The sequence below is a fragment of the Brienomyrus brachyistius genome, chromosome 11, assembly GCF_023856365.1.
Source record: "Brienomyrus brachyistius isolate T26 chromosome 11, BBRACH_0.4, whole genome shotgun sequence".
In the NCBI taxonomy this organism is placed as follows: domain Eukaryota; kingdom Metazoa; phylum Chordata; class Actinopteri; order Osteoglossiformes; family Mormyridae; genus Brienomyrus; species Brienomyrus brachyistius.
The window spans coordinates 16,888,970-16,908,575 of record NC_064543.1 but is presented as its reverse complement, the minus strand read 5'-3'; the positions used below and the strand labels follow the sequence as shown (position 1 = coordinate 16,908,575).

General features: G+C 47.5%; 1 protein-coding gene across 1 annotated transcript; it reads right to left on the bottom strand.

Annotated features, from left to right (window-relative positions):
* On the bottom strand, nt 1-19,448 carry galns (galactosamine (N-acetyl)-6-sulfatase). The gene is made up of 14 exons (XM_049030758.1): nt 19,277-19,448; nt 18,881-19,004; nt 17,403-17,477; nt 16,845-16,947; nt 16,064-16,207; nt 14,900-14,966; nt 14,696-14,823; nt 10,940-11,079; nt 9,635-9,738; nt 7,117-7,253; nt 6,664-6,766; nt 4,337-4,458; nt 1,313-1,430; nt 1-402 (listed from the first exon to the last, which is right to left on the bottom strand). Exons 1-14 carry the CDS (start codon nt 19,394-19,396, stop codon nt 316-318), a joined length of 1,572 nt encoding a protein of 523 aa, XP_048886715.1. The 5' UTR covers nt 19,397-19,448; the 3' UTR covers nt 1-315.
* Nucleotides 19,449-19,606: the final 158 nt, after the last annotated feature.

The window sequence follows — 19,606 nt, the reverse complement described above, 5'->3', positions numbered from 1 at the left end:
TTCTCTAGAAAAAATGAATTTATTTTTAAAATATAAAATTGAAGTCCATATTTAGAATTTGATTTGTTTCCATTATGAAATCCCTGAAATATCTCATTATTATTGCTACACTATTTTGTGTACAGTGTAAAAGTCATTGCCAGCACATCCTAAAATACATCCCAAATTTTACACAATAAAAAAATCCTTCATAAGCAAATACAATGATTAAAAGTTTAAATTCAAGAACCCAATCATTAATCATCACTGTGTAAAATGTATGTATCCAGGGTAGGTGCTGAATGGCAATTTCCGCCACAGTTATTCAAAAGCAGTTCAGTGAGGCCACTGGCACTTCCATGGCTCTGACTTCGGCCCTTTCAGGCACTTTCCCAACTTCTCACATCCAGGTGGGGCCCAGTTCTGCAACAAGAAGCGCAACATTACATACGAGGACGGGCTCAGACTAACGGCTTTTGTTCGGTAGGCCTTTCCCACGAAGCACCGCTTGGGGGCACTGTTGCTGCACAGAGATACTTGTATCCCAAACGCACACCGCGTACTGATATCGTGAAATATAATTTTGCTTCATCTTTTTGATAAACACATCCAATGAAACAGTACTTAATTATGGCGCAGGCAGTTAAAATCTTGCAAACACCTCAGCAACAGGAGGTCCTGAGACCCAGGGGGAAGATCAGTCATTAGATTAGCACACAATAAGACTCTTTAATACAAGAGTGAAAAAATTGTGACTAACTAAAGGGCAAACATTCTGGACTAGGACAGTAAGCATCCAGCTTGCATGTTTGCAGATCCACGCAGGACATATGCACCCCTGGAAACAGTATGCAGAGAAACAGTATGCACTATTTTTTGCTGTACTCCATGATTTGCTGAAGAAATAGACATTTGCACTAATAGCAGATGGACCTGAGGGTAAATGTGGGTGCAGAGAGAGTTGAGGATAAAGTGAGAATTGTGCTAGAGGGTGACTGTGGTGTGTGTGTGTGTGTGTGTGTGTGTGTGTGTGTGTGTGTGAGAGAGAGAGAGAGAGAGATCCAGATATACTTTACATTGTGGAGATCAAATACCCCACAATGTGATAAAAACCTGTTATTCTGACTGCAATCAAAAAACTTAAAAATGCCAAAAGAATTGTTTGGTTATTTATGGTTACAGTTAGGGCTGGGTAGGGGTTAAGGTTGTCATTGCTGGGATTAGGGTTTTTGCCCATAGAAACGAATGGACGGACCCCACAAAGATATGAGTACAGGTCTGTGTGTGTGTGTCTGTGTGTGTGTGTGTGGCACACAGTTCCCCCTCTCCTCACCATGACCGCCAGGTCACACATGTTGAGCTGGGGCACTCCAGGCAGCAGACGCTTCTGGTGCTGTTCCAGCACTGGGGTAATTTGTTGTAGCGCAGCCTGGTACTCCGGGCTCAGGACGCTGTGGTGGGGGGTCAAAAGGGAGCCAATCAAAGGCCTGAGACTCATTCACACCCGGACACACAGTCTGACACGTGCGGAAATGCAGATCTTCAGAGTGCAAGCAGTGGTGTGTGAAGATGGAGTGCATGGTCGTTCTTCACACGGCACGCGCCCGCCCTGCGAGACGGCTTTTTGACTGGCGTGCGGCAAAGATGAAATTGAGACTTGCGGCAAAATGGGAGCCGAAGAGGATGGTGTCACAAGGCCTCTGACAAGTGACCTATAATGTGTTATAGCTTATGATGCCGCAACTTCTGAAAGAGCCCAAGATCATAGAGAAGCACCTTCTAGGTACAACAAGACCTTCACCATGTACACTGATTTGATCTTTTAATAGGGTAATTCAATGTCATTGACAATCTGTGACCAGCTCACAGAAAACACACATGAATCCCGGTGGGAGACTCCTTCCAGGGTAGGGAGTGCCCGAATCAGGCTCGCTGGGCCGTTTTTTTCGCTCCCCCATGTGCAATTACGTGTTGAGAGGTCCATCGAGCAGGCCACAGCTGGGCTTGGCGTGCGGTGGCCGGGCGAATCGAAGGTACGCTGCCGGTAATGGGACCTTCAGGGCTTGTGTGTGCGTGTGTGCAGTGGAAGGGGCACAACGGGGACAGCGGTGCGCAAGAAAATCTCACTAGTGCAATTATGACCTACAACCTCAGCGGAGACTGCACCTGTGCCAAATCCCATTGGCCGCTCCCCTGATTGGCCTCTGGGGGGTCGGGGGCTGGGGGTGTGCGTGTATGAGGTGAAGTGTCAATTAGCGTAAAAACCCCAAACCCATTCCACTCACAACCCCCCCCCCGTCCCTCCCCCAGTGTCCATTTCCCCTGGGACAGGCACCTTCCGCCACACAATGGATGCCCGCTCTCTTGGTCTTTCTGTCACCCTGCACTCCTGGAAATTTTCACTTTTCTGTTTGACGAATTTAATAACCGTACCTTGCACGGTACAAACCTAGCATTGTGCAGTGTGCTGTGCATAACTCTCATTATGTACGTTACACGTGGGTAATAATACAATAATACAAACCTCTAATTAATTATTCTACTGATAGTGAACAAAAGGACTACATTTATCCAATTATGAATTTAAAAAAGTGTGAAAAAACAACCAGTAAGTGCTTCCTATTCATTCACCACAAAAGAAAGACATTTAATCAAATAGGTGTCCTGTTTCTATGTAAACCTTATATGCATAGTTATTCAAGAATGAAACTCTTCTAAATTTAAACTCCATAATTGCAGAGATTTATTCAATTTATTAACAATTGCTACACACCCCCACACGTACCCTTATCTACCCACATAACTTTCCGATTCTCTTCTTTAATTGAAGGCAGAATTACTTCTACACATCCTTGCATATTTCAACTATCAACGCAGAAAATTTATGTACAACTGATCCACAAAAGCTTGCTTATTTATACACAAAACTCACTGTCTCCACGGTTCATTACTGAGCTGACTTTCTGAACACAGAGAATAGAAATAATAAAGACACTAAATGCAAATGAAGCCTTTTGATTTATATTATATTTTGCCCCTGGGGGGGAGAGGGCCACGCTCAGGAGTGGGATTGCACTGATTAGAGATTCATACCCCCAGCAGCGCATCAGACAAGCTCTCTCTCTCTCTTGCTCTCTCCCACACACATACACACACACACACACACACACACACACACACACACCACATGAACAAAGAGATGCACACAGAGGAGTCAAAGTATACTGACACGCGTGTCATACACAAAGAGACACTAAATGCCAATCCATGCATTGGGCTCAACAAAAAAAAGGAAAAATCACAAGGGTTTGCAGACACACAGAAGCAGGGATAAAAGCACATGAATGCACTGCACACATACGCGCACACACACACCCACGCGTGTGCACATTTGGCTATGGCCAAGGGAGCAGAGAAATGCCCCCGCGACCCCCTCGAGGAAATTGAGCAATTCGCTGAAGTCTATTGATTGGGGGCTGAAGTGTTTGTCCCAGGCAGATGAGGCCTGTGTGCACAGGGCTGCCTACTGCATTAGCCAGGGGCTGCCTGCCATTTCAGTGCTCGTCACAAAGTGGCCGAGGAGGAGGAAGAGGAGGAGAGGAAGGGCGAGGAGAGAGAGCTGGTCCCTTCATGTCCCAGAGACAGGCAAACTTTCCGGCCCCCAAGGAAAGGGCGATCTACTGAGAGATCTACTGAGAGATCTACTGAGAGATCTACTGAGAGATCTACTGAGAGATGTCAGCAGCCAGATATAACATGGACAGTTCTGCTAGATTGCGGAGATCATCGGATGACGAACGAGCCGTCATCTCTCACTCTCGACGTGACTAGGAATCTATGCAATCTGCACGATGAACTGGGCATGCGAGTTGCTTTTGCTCTCTGGCAGGAAGTCGGGATCTTTAAACAATGGCAGGTTTTTCCGGGAGGGTGTGGCCGACTCTCACGAGGAACCTGTGGGGCCGGGAATGACCGTCGCCACGGGGTCCGGGTGCTAACAGATCTGAAGGCACGCGTGGTAACAGGCCGTACATCATCCAAAGCGGCTCTTTAGGAGCAGACAGTGAGTAATGGCTCCCAGTGGGGCCAGCTGAGCACCCAAGGACCACAGAGCCAGCAGCATAACAATGGAACGGCAAGTTGGGGGGGGGGGGGGTGTTAATTTTATGTATCACTGAAATGGGAGCTTGGGACCACCCATCTTTTAGTGGTGACAAGAACACAAGCCTACCCCGCCTCCTAGCCAAATTTCCAGCACATATTTAGGTGTCAGGCTGCAGGTGAGGGTCCACCAACAGGGGGCAGTGTGAACAGCCAGTAGGGGTGACAGACAGTTCCTTTACTTTACCGCACTCACCTGATTGGGTATTTCTCCCCAGGGTCCCGCCCTAGATTGAAAACAAGTGGCTGCATAGTGTGCTCCTTTTGTTCATGGGTGGTAATGCCCACCACTTCTTCCCCAGGACAGAAGTTGATGCCCTGTGTGGATAGAGAGCATGGAAGAATGTCAATATTTATGTCAAACCCAGCTTGAAGACAACTGTGAAAAGCTGTAAAGACCACAGTTCCTTTAAATTAAATCATACGAAAGCAGTGTTAGATACAGCTAATGTCATGTGTTTGAGGAGTTCCTTTGCATTAACTACAACTCCAATTCAATTAACTGCTCCACTTATTACTAGCATGATGATGAAGAAAGACGGTATGCAAAGTCCAGATGTTCAGATATTTAATCCTGCTACTCATCCCAATTTAGCCCAGAGGAACGGGCTTCCAGGTGGCATCCCAGAATCCTCAGAGACCGGGACATTTCCAAAGACCTCAGACCAGTGAACTGAAGCCTCTGATTGAATGAGCATGGTCACATGGACCGCCATGTAATCCGGCGCCCCTCTTTAGGGTATGAGCTTTGCCTGTCAGACAGTGAGTCTTTCAGGATGGTGCAGGTCTCTGGTGACTAATCCATGCAGGTATCCAGTTAACATTACCAAGACAAGAATTAGGTAAGCCCTACCAAACCAGGCCGGCTGCAGTTCCCTCTCTACCCAAGTCTTGGCTGCAAGCCACACGTGGGACGTACAGGACAGCGCACTCGCTTGGGATTTTGCGGCACCTCTGCGGAACCCCCCCCCCCCCGGGTTTAAGGGGTAAAAGGAACTACAGATTGAAACATCTGCATTGGACTGCAAGTCTTTTTTCTCACTAACATCAGAGGGAGAACACAGAATGGCTTCGGAACCATTGTTCCGCATTCAGAGCTTGCAGGGGGGAGAGAACAGCTGCAAAGGAAAAGGCGACATCACCCCAAAGAGCCGTGACATTAAACCTCAGACCGTTCTTGCTGCACAACAGACAGAAGCGCCCAGGTTAATTATGAAGCCATTACAACCCCAAACGCAACCCTGACCCCACCCACCCAGCCCCAACATCCTCCAAACACCGCGCTTATGTATTTGTAGAAAAAGACCCCCCCCCAGCATAATCATGAACATAGCTTGACAGGGAACCTCGTTAATCCCAGGTCATGATGCTGAGCATCACCAAGGCGAGAGTGTCACCGTCGACCATGAAATGTCTGATTTTATACGTCTCCAGCTCATAAAGGTCCAGGAAGGCAAACATGGTCATTTAGCTTAGGCCACTTCTGATTGGCCTGGAGGTGAAGCAATGACGGCAATTTAAATAACCACTTTCCCTGTCCTCAGTAAAACGCCTTGTGGGTCTTCACTTCGCTGCGCCTCCGGGGTGGCTGAGGTTAACAGGCAGAGCAAAGCGTAAAATCTGACACGGATTGCCGGGAGGCAGGCTGAGGCGGGGACAGCGGGGAGGGCCCAGCATGCTAGCCCCCGCCTGAACACCAGCACACTTCTGCGTTAGATTGGTCCTGAAATCTGTGGGCTGCATCCACATTGTGTTTCATTCATATACAGGACATCACTGTCAGACACCCTCAAGATGCATCCTTCATCACTGCACAGGACTGGGTGTCACATGCAGCCAATAAAGGGGATAGAAGGTCAAAGGTTAAAGGTTAAAAAGGTCATGCGGGACATGACACGGTCCCGGCTCCCGCAGATTATGCTGGGATGACCAGTGACCCTTAACGCGTTAACCTTCCAGAAAGGCCTCGGCTCGTCTCCTCCGCACCTCCCTCTCCCCCCATGCCATTGATCGATGGCCAATCCGGCACCATTATTCGTGGAGTTCCACTCCAGTTCCCCTGGGATGATAACGAAGGCGCCATTGATGCAGAAGTCCTCCTGGAGAGAGGGATTCCCATCTTCGGTGTGCCAGAATACAACCAGCTCGAATTCTGACCTGCTGAGGACGGGCGTGGCCACGTCCAAAGGACGCCAGCCGTTAGCCTGAGATATAATTCCTTTAATATTTCTGGAAACTTCCTGCAGGTTGCTGATAAGGATGGACTGCTGAGCTTACAGGTAGGTGCTTGACAAAAGGGCTTCCAGATAGTACGCTTTCCCCAATTAAATGTCACTTCCCTTTATCTTAATTTTGCCTGTAGTGCAACCTTCCCAAGCCTGTGTTCAAAAACAGATGACACTAGCATTTCCCCAACTGTGATCACAAAGTGATGTAAAGGGTCAAAGGTTAAGTATCTTTAATATATGGAAGCAATTATATATTTAAATTAGAAGCCCTTGGCATATTGAATGCTATTCTTACCTTCTTGAACTCCTCCAACGAATTGGTCCATGTCCAGTAGTGCGCCTTGTACATCCCCAGCCTCACTGCCATCAGCACGTTGCCGCGGTAATAGAAGATGGGCCTGATGGGTATGAAATGTGATTGGCTACTGCTGGATCCCGCAGATAAGGGGTCCGTGCGTACTTCACGGTACGAGTGAGCAGACACCCAGGTGTGTTATCCTATTATACCCTTAAGATCGTGAGGGGGGGGTTCTCTGATGGGTACTTTGTAGACTCATTCCAGGGACCTGCGTGGTCACCCCTAAAACCAGCATCCTCCATCAGAAATCACATGGAGGCTTAAACAAGAAGTGTGCCCCCTAGTGTTGCAAACTGGACTTCATGGGACCGCTGGGACAGCGGAAATATTTAAGGTACGATGATCAGCCTCAGACAAACTACGCATTGGTGTGTGCCTACGGGACCTCACCTGTCAATATGCGTACTGTTGAGAAGAACTGGTGTCAGGTCCAGCCCATCAATGATCCGGTCGCCTGGGATGGCCAAGCCGGCTAAGGCCAGGCTAGTGGTGAACAGGTCCATCACGGTCCCCAGCTGATGACTCACCTGCAGGGGGCAGATATCACCACCTTTTACAAGCACCAGACCATCAGCATTTTCTTCTTCATTTCAGTTGGGTACCAGGGGGTGGGGGGTGGGGGGGGCACATTAATGATGACATCATTCATTAGACAAAGCAGGCAATGGACGCGGAGCCAAAATCAAATTGCAATCATGTCTGCGCTTCTGTCGGCACTCAGAATGAGGCGTGACATCTACCCATGGGGGGCCGGCACAGGACAGGGGAGAACACCCGCCCCCCCCCTCGCGCCGTGGCAGCCTGCTGTGTGGAAACTCACAGGCATGTCAGCTGTGATGTACCACCAAGGAATCCCTCTCTGCTCGTACAGCCCGACATGACAGCACAATGCCGTGACTTACACACGCTCTCACATAAAAACGTGTGGCGGGGGGGGGCTCCTGTTGGTGAACTGTCTCTGCCCCCCCAGTGCATAATCTGTGCTCCCAGGTTTATTATGAACTACACAAACGTCTCTGTAAATTAAGGGCTGGGGGGATGGGGTGGGGTATCAGGCCGTGAGCGGGGGCTGGCATGTTATCGCACTCTCACAGCCCCGCGTCAAGCTTTATTTTATTTATAAACTTTGAACTGTCCTCAGATAAAACGGCATTTTTCCACTGTCATCCTTGATCTTTCGTCCCATTCTCTCCCGAGCGTCCCTTTGAGGGCCGGGCCACTGCCGCCTCCATCAGATAGGCCTGTCAGGCGTGAGCAGGTGCCGTGGCCCCGCCCACACAGACACACACACACACGCACCTCGCCACAAGACGCTTTCCTTTCCTCCTGTAGCCCCTCAGCAAAGGAGGGACCTGGAACTCCTCTGTTACCCACACTTTCTGGATTAACACGCACACACACAATTTGGGTAATAGCTGGAATTATGGAGGACATCTAATAATGAAGCTGACTCCCAGATATCACCTGAAGAAACACATTTAGAAAAAGAAAAAAAATACACATATTTCCATACATCTGGACAGCCTGCGTCCACCCGCTCGCTTTCTTCCTCGCCGTCGCTCTCTGTCACGCGCCCTTTCAGCTGTGAATAAATCCCCTCTGCCCGTTATCGGAGAAAACAGACCTGCTACCCCTATCTAACGCACTCAGGCTCTGTGTCTCCCGGCTGATAAACACAACAAAGAGAGGCGTGATGGCAGCTTTGGGAGGATAGGGCTGGGGGGGCTGGGGGGATGGGGGGGGGCAGCTCCCCACCACCAGGGGAATGTGAGAACGTTCCCGCTCTGGCGCTAACTGGCATGGACACTGGAGTCGCAGCTGTACCTGCGTTCAGCATCAGTGACCGGCTGGACCGCAGATTGTGCTGGAAGGAAGTTCAATCAGCCCCTAGAAATGTTAGTCAAGGATTACACAGTGTGGTCAAGATGAGCATTTTGTGAGCATTTTGGCTAAGAATAGCAGCTGTTCAGATAATTCAAACATTAAAATCTTCCCGGAGTTTTCTTGCTCGCTGGGGTTTGACAGACTGCAACGTTAAAATTCTGACCCCTTTTTACCAGGTGCCGTGAAATATCAGCTGGGAGGGAGCAGTGAGCAGACAGAATGGCAGGACGTCAGCTGGGATGCTAATGTCATCTAACGTTACGGTATCTAATACAGTCGGTCGGTCAGTTAGTTAGTACAGTCTCTGGCACACTAAGCAGTCTACTATGAGAGTCCGGATGTATCTAATTAACAAATTAACTGGGGCGTTAACCGGCGAGACACACTGACAAGCACTGTGCCTCTCTGCCACTGCATCCTTCACGGGATGCTGGCTCAATCCCCCCCCCCCCCCACCCCCATCCAGACTTTTCTTCGTCGCCCTTTATCCAGCACGCCTGCCGTATTCAGATACAGCGGCCCTAATTACGACTCAATCCAAGCACGGCAAACACACAAACAGATTAGCCGTCTAAGCCCCTCCCAAGCCCCGCTCCCCCAGCGCTCCACCACGCTATCAGCACCCAGCACACCCCCGGAGATGAGTACCGGGCCGCGGCTTAGCGCACCCGCGGGCCATCTCCCTCCCCCTCCCGGGCAACTCGGCTTTGAGGCGGCCTGGTGTCACAGCAGAACCTAATACAATTAAAAGTCATTTTCATAACGTGCCGGTTTGGCAGCAAAATATTTCATGCTGCCATGAAGGGGGCCTTGGGGGGGGGGGGGAATCAGCCTCAATGTCCCAAAATTGTGAACACACACACACACATACACACAATCACACACACACACACATAATCACAGTGTCATGTGCATCATCTGGGCCCTTTCCTGTACTACTTAGACGGAATCTGGCCCGATCTCTCTGCAACAGGGGGAACTTCAATATGACTCGGGGGAGATTTGGGGATGGGGAGGTCCTCACCGTTCCAGCTGGGATGTGCCCCGGCCACCACGCGATCGCCGGCTCCCTCATGCCCCCCTCGAAGGTGGTCTGCTTTCCGCACAGGAAGGGCCCATTACTGCCACCTGCAGGAACGTAGAGGAGGCGTGAGAACGTGTGAGACCGTCCAGTGGGCTGGTTCCCAGAGGGTACACCAAAATCCCACCACATAGCAGTTGTATGTGGCATGATCACATGACACCTTCTTCTCGTGTCTGTTCCTGGCTGCCAGCCAAGTTCAGGACAGACTTTAAAATCCATCTCCTTGCTTTAATAAGGCATTGTAAGGTCAGGCCCCTGCTTATCTAGCTGTGCTGATTAATGTGTCCGATTCAGGCTCTCAGATCGCAGAATGTAGGCCTTCTTGTCATTTTCAAGAATAAAGAAAAGATGTTTTAGCAGCTTTCCACCGTGGGGCTTGTAATCTGTGCAGCTGTCTGCCGGTGACCATGCAGGACACCCGCTTGATGCAGTGTGGCTGTAATAAGGTTAATTTGTTCTATTTTACCTTAGATTACACTGCTGGTGCTGCTGCACATGCTGTAGTGAGAAAGGCTGTCATTTTTCAGTATCAACACTGACCCACTCTGCTAGTTCCCCTTGCTCTATGTCTGGGGGAGATGGACCCAGGACCCTCCCCAGGGATGTTGTGACATCACAGGGGGACCCTCCCTAACAAAGGGCCCAGAGCCTCACTCCCCTCTCTCACCTTCTATCAGCATTAACATCTTGCTGATTTGTTGCTGAATCTTCATTAAGCTACAGAAAATTGTATTAAACCAAACAACAAGTTCTAAATTTACCACACAAGATGATTTGGTGCCTGGTGGCCACATCATCAGTTTTCACCAGCAGAAGATTCAGTGCAGGTCATGCAGCAGGACAGGGTGCAGTGGGACAAGGAGCAGTGAGACAAGGAGCAGTGGAACAAGGAGCAGTGGGACAGGTAGCAGCGGGACAGGGAGCAGTGAAACAGGGCACAGCGGGACAGAACACAGTGTGACAGGGCGCAATGAGACAGGAAGCAGAGGGACAGGGCGCAGTGGGACAGAACACAGCGGGACAGAACACAGTGTGACAGGGCACAATGAGACAGGAAGCAGAGGGACAGGGCGCAGAGGGACGGGGTACAGTGAGACAGAGCGCAGTGGGACAGGAAGCAGAGGGACAGGGCGCAGAGGGACAGGGCGCAGAGGGACGGGGTACAGTGAGACAGAGCGCAGTGGGACAGGGCGCAGTGGGACAGGGTACAGCGGGACAAGGCGCAGTGGGACAGCCCTGAGTTACCTTGCATGGGAGCAGATATGAGTGCAGCTCCGTTGTCTGAGGTAAAGAAAACAAAGGTGTCCTCTGCGAGACCCAGGCTCCGCAGTTCACCCAGGATCACCCCCACACCGTGGTCCAGCTCCATCACGGCATCGCCATAGCTACAGGACAAGAAAATGCCACCATTCTGTCCATGCCACACTGGAGCTGATCAAATGATAATTCAGCCTCACTATGTATCATGAAATTATAATGAAACCTCTTTAATTTTCAATTCCAAAATGCCCCATTTTCCAAAGCGACCTACATAACATGGAATTTCACACTCCTGCCCGTTAATATGTCTGGGTGTTTTCCATGGCAGTTTAACCACCCTGTTCAAAGACACAATTACAGTTACCATTGTGGTTTCCGAACCTGAAGCTTGGCTTGGGTGGTATTACTGGGTGTATTTTGGTATTTTGAAATCTCTGCAACAAAATTAGCCACAAATACAATTTGGGGTCCGAGTGTGGGGTCATATATTCAGTGTCCTTGGAGGATCTGGGGGGGGGGTTTAAGGGCTTTGCTCAAAGGTTAAATGGAAATGTGACTCTTCTGCCAAGAACGGGATTTGAACCGGTGACCTTCTGATCACAGGCCCAAAGGCCTAACCCACTGAGCCTCTTCCCCTCTTCCACTTGGCAGAATAGCATCGCTTTTGAAAATTCTGTCAAAATGCCATAAACCACTGTATAATGTCAGGAGAATATGATGATTTGAATAATTTGATACCACCCAAGCCTACCTCAACCCTTTTACTTTCAAGTGTGATTCCACGGTAAGAGGTGGCGAGACCTCACCCCCTACTCAATGAGATAAAAGGACCAACATGTATCACCACAGGGCTTTCCTGAACACGACTCTCCTGTTCCATACAACCCCCCTACCCCCCACCCCATCAGCGCGGACCTTGACGCCTGTCGCCGTGGTAAGCCTCCCACATTCAACGCAAATCAGGAGAGCGCCGGGCGATGGGACCCGCTGCTGGAGCCATCAAACCAGAACGGCGCACGCAGCGTGAAATTCGCGATGTAATTAATCAATATTCCCAGAGCTGAGAGCGGTTGCGTGTGTACACTTAATGAATGCCACTGCTTTAAATCAACCCCCCACCCCTGCCTCTCCGACGCCTGAGCCCCTGCTTGATTTAGCTTTAATTTCCAGCATCTGAAAGAGCTTCCTCTTTCACAGCCGTGACCGATTCGTGTCACATCTACAGAGGTAAGACGGAGGTGATAAATTGCATCTTGCCATCCTGGATTCCTGTAAGTACATTTGTCTCCTTTGTGACACTATAACACTCCTGCGCAGCAAAGAATGCGCCCCCCCCTCAATCTGAGATCTACTGAGCTCTGAACGTGTGTGTCCTGGTCAGAAGACACTTAATGAGGCTAATTCACCACAGTTAATACCAACGTCCATCTTATAATATCAAATTTTGGTCAGGATACCATGGACCAGGACTCTATCCCCAGTAGAACTGCAGGGCTTCCTAGATGGGGTTATTATTTCACAAATGAAAATACCGGCCACTTTCACAACCCAGGAAAAAATTTTCAGGAGCCAGAATCTCTTTCCAGAATCAGGAACCTTTGTCATGTTCCCATCCCAGCAACTCTGTCCTATTGTAGCTCCTCAGAGGTAGTTCAGGAATATTTTTTAGTCCCTACTAGGGCTGTGTCTGAAATCAGTGGCTGCATCCTTTGAAAAACGTGGTCCGTAGCACAATAAATGTTGGACTGCAAAGAATTTACCCATTGGATCCTTCGGCAAATTAAGGAAACATTCCTAGACTGCATTTGAATGAGCCTTCAAAATGACACAGCCTTGTTGTGTCACTGTAATGCATTCTGTCTTTGAACGCAGCTATCAAAAGATGCAGCGCCTGAATTCGGACACAATCTAGGTACTTTTTGCCTGACCATGAACTACTGGGGTGTAGCTTACAAGGATAACTTCTTAATTGGTTAATCAAAGCACTGGTGCTAACTTGGAAGTTACACAAAGTATGGGAAAAGAGAAGAAGTGGAGTAAAAGTTGAGTAGATAGGATTATTTTTGTACCTCAGTTACATTTAATGCATTAGTGAATACCTTTTTTGTTCCATCTCCATATTTCTGCATCGGAAAATTTGATCATTAACCAATATACTTTCGTCTAATATCGCCAGTGCTGGCAGTTAATCTTGGCAGGGCTTATTAGCAGGGTAACATTACAGTCAGTACTGCTATAACATGACTGATGCATTCCTGAAAAGTCTCGTTCACTAAAATTGAATACTAAAATACACATATCCAATGGTAAAAACAAGGTTAAGGGAATGCGACTCCAAAACTTAGTAACTTAGTAACTTAGTAACACCAAAGAAAATGAATTAAAAATAAACATTGATACCAGTGGCCAATGTTGCAATTTAAATGAGAAATAAAAACACATTAATAAATTAAATAATAAAAATCCCCTGCGGGTTTTATGAGTATCACTAGAATTGCCTAATGAGCACTTCGACCAAACATGCCGAACTCGCCAACTTGTTGATCGCTGAGAGTTGGGAGTAGTGAACCGCGGCCACTATGCGGCCGGGCATGAACACAGCACAAATACGGTGGACGAGGGTATGAGGAGGGTCACTGAAGACAACATGGCCGCAAAGAGGTAACATAAGGCCTATCTGTTGGCCAAATTTATTATTGAATTATAAATAGGGGCTGAGTGATGGCTCTGAGGCTGTTGGATCTGTGCCAACAATTGAAAGCTTGCTGGTTCAAATCCCATGAATGAGTTATTCTACTCCATTGGACCCATTGCTTCATCCTGGATATGCTGTTAATTTACATCCAGCCCTGCAAAGAGGTCCTCCAACTTTCAGGAAAAATGTGGGGGTCGGTGGCAGGATTGGCACTCCAGCCAGTGGAAAAAAAACTCACCCTGTTCCATTCAGATTGGTATGGTGCTGAACTATCACACGGCTGCACTTGTGTTCTCATGCCTGAGGTGGTTAATCATGTGGTAGCAGCAGCAATGTGCTGTAATCTATGCATGCTCCTTACCCTTCTCTACCTATAAATATGTTGTAGGATATATAAACAAAATACAGATAAAAGGCTGCATCCCATTTTGACCACTGTCGATACCCCCAATAACGAGGTACGCTCGTACCTAACAAAATGACTTGTTTATCCTCCCTTGTTCTTAGGTGGCGGCGTGTTTTGGAAGAAGATTTAAGGAGCCAACTGTAGGTGTCACTGCTTACTTAGCATACAGGCTACAGTTCCTGTTGGGTGGTGGGAAAGCGATACATGAAAGTGGCCTGGAACTGCAAAGGCTCTCAGTCGAGACGAGCAAGGAACTTGGAACCAGGACCCAGGTTCTGGAACTTTTGTGTGAAAGCAGCCACTGACCACTCTACTAATACCAGGTATTGTTTTTTTCATTATTTTCTTGACATTTTTATGTAGAGCAATATATAGTTGGACACAATTTTTGCAGCAGGGCAATTTCACAAGAGCAGTGCCCATTGGATTTGACCCTATAACCTTCAGGATGTACAAAGCCAAAGAACAGCATTCCTAATAGACATTTAATTTATATTTATTTAATTCATAGGTGCGTTTTCCAAAGTGATACCCAAGTCTGGCAAAAAGAGCACCACCTCATATGCCACCACGGGCTCTAATGTCATGACATTGTGGCACTGCAGTTAGCAGTGAGCTATATTTGGCATTTTGACCTTACCGACCCCGTTGACTCTTTCCTAGGAAGTCCTTGGAGGCATAGACTGGCGCATGAGTCGCATCCACGGCCCAGTACAGGAAGAAGGGCTGGTGAGCGCTGGCCTGGGTGCGTATAAACACCAGGCTCTCCTGAGGACGACACACGAGCTGCTCACATCCAAGGCAAAAGCTACATGTTTAAAAGGCACTGTGGTCATGCACTCACCTCCAAGTATATCTGGGTGAGGTTGGACTCTCCAGTCTTTAAGTTGATACCAAATTCCTCATAATACCTACGGAAGAGAGAAGTACATTTTGCTTTTCACTGTCTTTTTTTTGGTTCACACCCTGTGATCTGGGGATTTGATTCACACAGAGAGCTCTGGGAACTGCATGGCCTACCGAACTGGCGTCCCAAAACTGAAATGAAGTGACGCTTCGTTTGCTATTTGCAAAGTATGAGGACAAGTACCTTGAAACTCTTTAGTTTTCGTATATCCAGTCTTTCTCTCCTTTGGCACAGACACACACACACACACACAGTTAGGAGCAGAGCTTGGGGTCCAACCACAGGCTCAGCCATTTTTGGGGGTTAAGAGCCTTGCTCAAGGGAAAGATGGAAACGTGACTTTATTGCCAAGCATGGGATTCGAACTAAGGACCTTCCGATTACAGGCACAGAGGCCAGACCCTGTGTGTGTGTGCCCATCCAAGGTGACCCCTGCCTCATACTCTGTGTGCGCCGGGACGTGGTCCAGGTTCATTACAACCCTGTGCTGGGCCATTGGTTGAATGGTGGAGAGCTGCATGTTAAGTTAACTGCTTAAATCCAAAAGTGACCAAATGGATTTTCGCAGGTTATACATCTTCCACAAGGGGGCGACCTTTTTGCCGTGAGTCTCCATCTGTTCTTGCTGTGCTACTTTCAGGTGCCTGGGAGCATCCTGGCACTCCGTTTCTTCATAGTGAAGCCACAGCGCAATTCTGGGAGCACCTTACGTTCCCGGCGAGCGGCAGCGCGGCAAAGAACGGCTGCTTGGATGGTTGAGCGGCGTGCCCACGCGCCCATCGACAAGGCGCTCACGCTCAGCCGACTCCAGGTGTCCTTGTGCAAGCTGGCAAACGCAACCTGCTGTCTCCTGGGTGCGCGTCTGTCCGGGCCCAGGAACGGCAATTAAACTCACGGCTAAGCACAAAAACGGCCCGGCTGTCAGCGACCCCTGACGCGCATATGCTCGTTCTGGGGAGGGAGGGGGGGAGGGACAACTGGGCGGAAAATGGAGTATCGTGATCACAGCTGGTGGAGAACATGAGTGGGGGGGGGAGGTGCAGCCAAACGTGAGCGCAAGGAACCAGGTGAGTACCTAAACACCACATACATAAGCCTCACCTGCCCACCATCTGCGAGTTCCTGTACACCGGGATGTTGGGCCGGTCAGAGTTGTTGTATGGCCCAAAGTGACAGTTCGGGGAACCAAACCACTCATCAAACCCATGTTCCAGAGGGAGAAATCTGGGCCTGTGACCAAGGTGCCTGAGGGAAACCGAACAAGGGATCCAAACAGGGCATTGATATGTCATAATTTTCCCTCTCTTCGTAAAACTGCAACCCAAATGTATTCATAAGTACATTCTGGTTCCTTCAGTTTCACTGTGCATTCTCTAAACTGCATTTTTAACTGTATTTGCCTGTCTGTTTTATTTCCTGTGCAAGTGTCATATTTAAACGATTTAAACTTCTTACATAATTATATTATATTTATTACTGTTTCTTGCACTACAGTCTCAAAATAATGGATAAAGGTTTGTACCTTTGCTTATCACTGGGCCTGTACCCTTGTAATTGTACCTTTTAAGGTACAGAAATTCTGAGGTACCATTCTGAGGAACATCCCAAAAGTACGAACAGCATTAATGTACCAAAAATGGTACAGAAATGTTCCTCAGAGTCCATTTCTGTATCTAAAATGGTACAATTACCTACAGCTAAGAATACAATTGGCAGACCCTTGTTGGTACAGCCCCAGTGACAAGTAAAGATACATTTTTTCCATTTTTTATGAGGGCATACGACCAATGAAACTGAAATGACATCTCATGTCCCATGCCCCACATACCTGGAGGCAACAATAAATAATACTGACTTTGACTTGACCGTCATCATCACTCACCACTTGCCTACGATCTTGCTAACGTAGCCGGCCTTCCTGAGCATTTCTGGCAGCAGAACCTCATCCTGGGCGATTCCTCCTACTATCTCCTGGGGGGTATAAGCTGTAAAAAGCGTGTCCGGCACAGGGATCCGCAGGAGAGCAAAGACAAGGGCGTCAGGGTCCCACGGCGGCTTTTCTGAAGCACCGTCACAAACATATGTTTACTAACGCTGCCACACGAATCAGGCAGGTCTGAGTTTTTTTTTTTTGCTGGCTGGATGCTATGGAGAATAAAACAAGCTGAATCTCAGTCTTTAAAACAGGAGTACTTAATTGCAGTCCTCAAGAGCCATTAGATCTACTGGTACGCAATCTAGGTTACCTCTTAACATCTCAATCAGGGGAATTATCTGCAGAAATCACGTCACTTGTGGCATAAGGGGGACGTAAATTGTCTGTTTGGAACGATAAGCTGAAAAGTAACTCAAAAAAATGGGCGGACCCCCAGGGTACCAGCACACCCTCCTGGTCTGAAACAGCAAGTGCTGTGACTGAGGGTGACGGAGGTGGCCTCACCATTCCTTCCGTGGCCGTTGGTGGTGTAGAAGCCGTTCCTGATTGGTAGCCTCCCCGTCAGCAGAGCAGCTCTGGCTGAGAAACGCAGCAACAGATGCAGTCGCTGTTAAACAACTTACAGTTTCTTTCTATCTTTATTTATTTTCTCCGTCCCCATTTGCGGCGACCTATGGATAACTCACGGCCTCGTTTCCTTCCCTCTACCTGCTCAGCTGACTCGTCCTTGAGTAGGAAAACTATTCGCTTTTAATTCCAGGTAATTATGCTGTGTGGCATGACGAGACATTTAAATAAAAGTTGGCACCCAGACATTACTTCCTGATTACCTGCAAAGCCGTGCTCACCAGGATGTAGACAGACTGCATTATGTGAGCCTTGAACTGATAATGCTTCAGCGTTTGAGAAAACTCAAAAAAAAGTAGAAAAATAACAGCACATATGTATGCCAGTGAGTCAGTCTTAAAGATTAAGCCCCATACAAGTAACTCAACGTTAACAGCACACACACACACACACACACACACACACAATGCACGGAAAACTAAAGCCAAGCATTCTTATAAACGCGTATGATAATGTCCCTGAACATGATTAAATTCTAATTAATGCGCAAGAATGACAAGCCTCTGACACAGTTTCTTCTCCCTAACACTGATGCGAAGTTGCAGGCAGTGCACTTATGACATCCTTACGGTGCCCAAATCACACACGTATGAGATTAATAATTGATAAAGTCTTATTTGCTGAAATATTAATTAGAAAAGAAAAGGCCTAATGGCACATCTCATTTAAATAGCACATTTATGCAAATTCTTAAATTAGGTCTAATTAGCATATTTCAAAAGTACATTATCCCCATTACCATAATGAGCCTTCTTACCACTATCATCCAAGCGTGTGTAGCTTAGTCTTTTGAATTATTCATAAGGCTGAGGGAACGGTCTTTTACAGGATTTCGGCGTCTACTACCAATCTCACAGCCCAAAAATTCTCTTTTCTCCCTCTTAATCACTGTTCGTGTGAGATGCTTTAACTATCTCTTACCTCTGGGAGAGCGGGAAGAGGCTTTAATCGCGTGGACAGTGATCAATCCTTAAAATTAAGAATGTGAGGGCACGAGGTTTTTAAGTGTCACGAGTATAGTTCTAATGGTTTTAAGGTCATTTTAGGGAGCGTTAGAAACTGGAGAAAGGGGAAAGTAGCTACTAGAAATACACAATAATAATAATAATAATAATAACAATAATAATAATAATAATCGCAGTTATATGCCACGTTAAAAGGAAAACTGTATGTATTCTTTAAAATAATTATAAAAATCACGAAAGAGACAAACCTCCCCTGCGATTTTTGACCTATATTAGTTGTTGATGATTCTGCGGGGAGCATACATTATTGGCTTGTACGACGCTTCCGACAAAAGACTTAAATTAATGTAAATGTAACGAAAAAGGGGAAGCAGACGTGCTCAGACTCACAGGGGGAGCACAGAGGATTGGCAGTGTAAAAGCTGGGGAAGAGCATCCCCTCAGCAGCCATTCGGTCCAAGTTCGGGGTCTCTTTGGACGGCTGTCCGAAGACCCCCAGATCACCCCAGCCCATCTGGAAATATAAGTAGAGTGACGCTTCAATCCTAATTAGTGCATATGAAAAGGCGACAGAATGACAAAACGACTTATTTTTATTATATGTGTTACACTTGGCACAAAAAAACACAACTTCTACTAAACATCATACTCGATTAATAAAATAATCACGTCAACACAACATTGCAAAACCGTCCCGCTACACAAATTTACGGAATGTCTTCATTTCTACTGCAGTCTCACAATGTCACGCAAAGCTGAAAATGAAATAAAGAAAGTCGTCCTTACGTCATCCATAAGCAAGATTATAATATTTGGAGTAGTGCCATTTTTGACCGCCTCTAAACATCTGCAGCATTTATAAGCGATTAGGAGAAGTAAAAGTTTCTTAAAGTGGTCGACGCTCATAGCCGCTGCTACTGCATAAAGTGAAGTGTCACATGACAGGTAATTAAGGAAGTAGCTGACGGCCGGTCACATGCAGCCTATGCATTCCTGCTACATTAATGCATCGCTGAATGCATCGCCTCTGTTAAAATTTGATTTCATCATTTGGTCATATACAATTTCAGAAATGAAACATGAGCCAGTATAGGTGACGTGCAAGTCTTTTATTTT

Coding starts and splice junctions, on each gene's coding strand:
- galns (XM_049030758.1), bottom strand. CDS start 19,396: ATGAGCGTCGACCACTTTAAGAAACTTTTACTTCTCCTAATCGCTTAT. Junction 16,208..16,844: donor AGCAAGATCGTAGGCAAGTG/GTGAGTGATGAT, acceptor GGTTTCCCTCAG/GCACCTTGGTCACAGGCCCA. Junction 9,739..10,939: donor CATATCTGCTCCCATGCAAG/GTAACTCAGGGC, acceptor ACGTTCCTGCAG/GTGGCAGTAATGGGCCCTTC.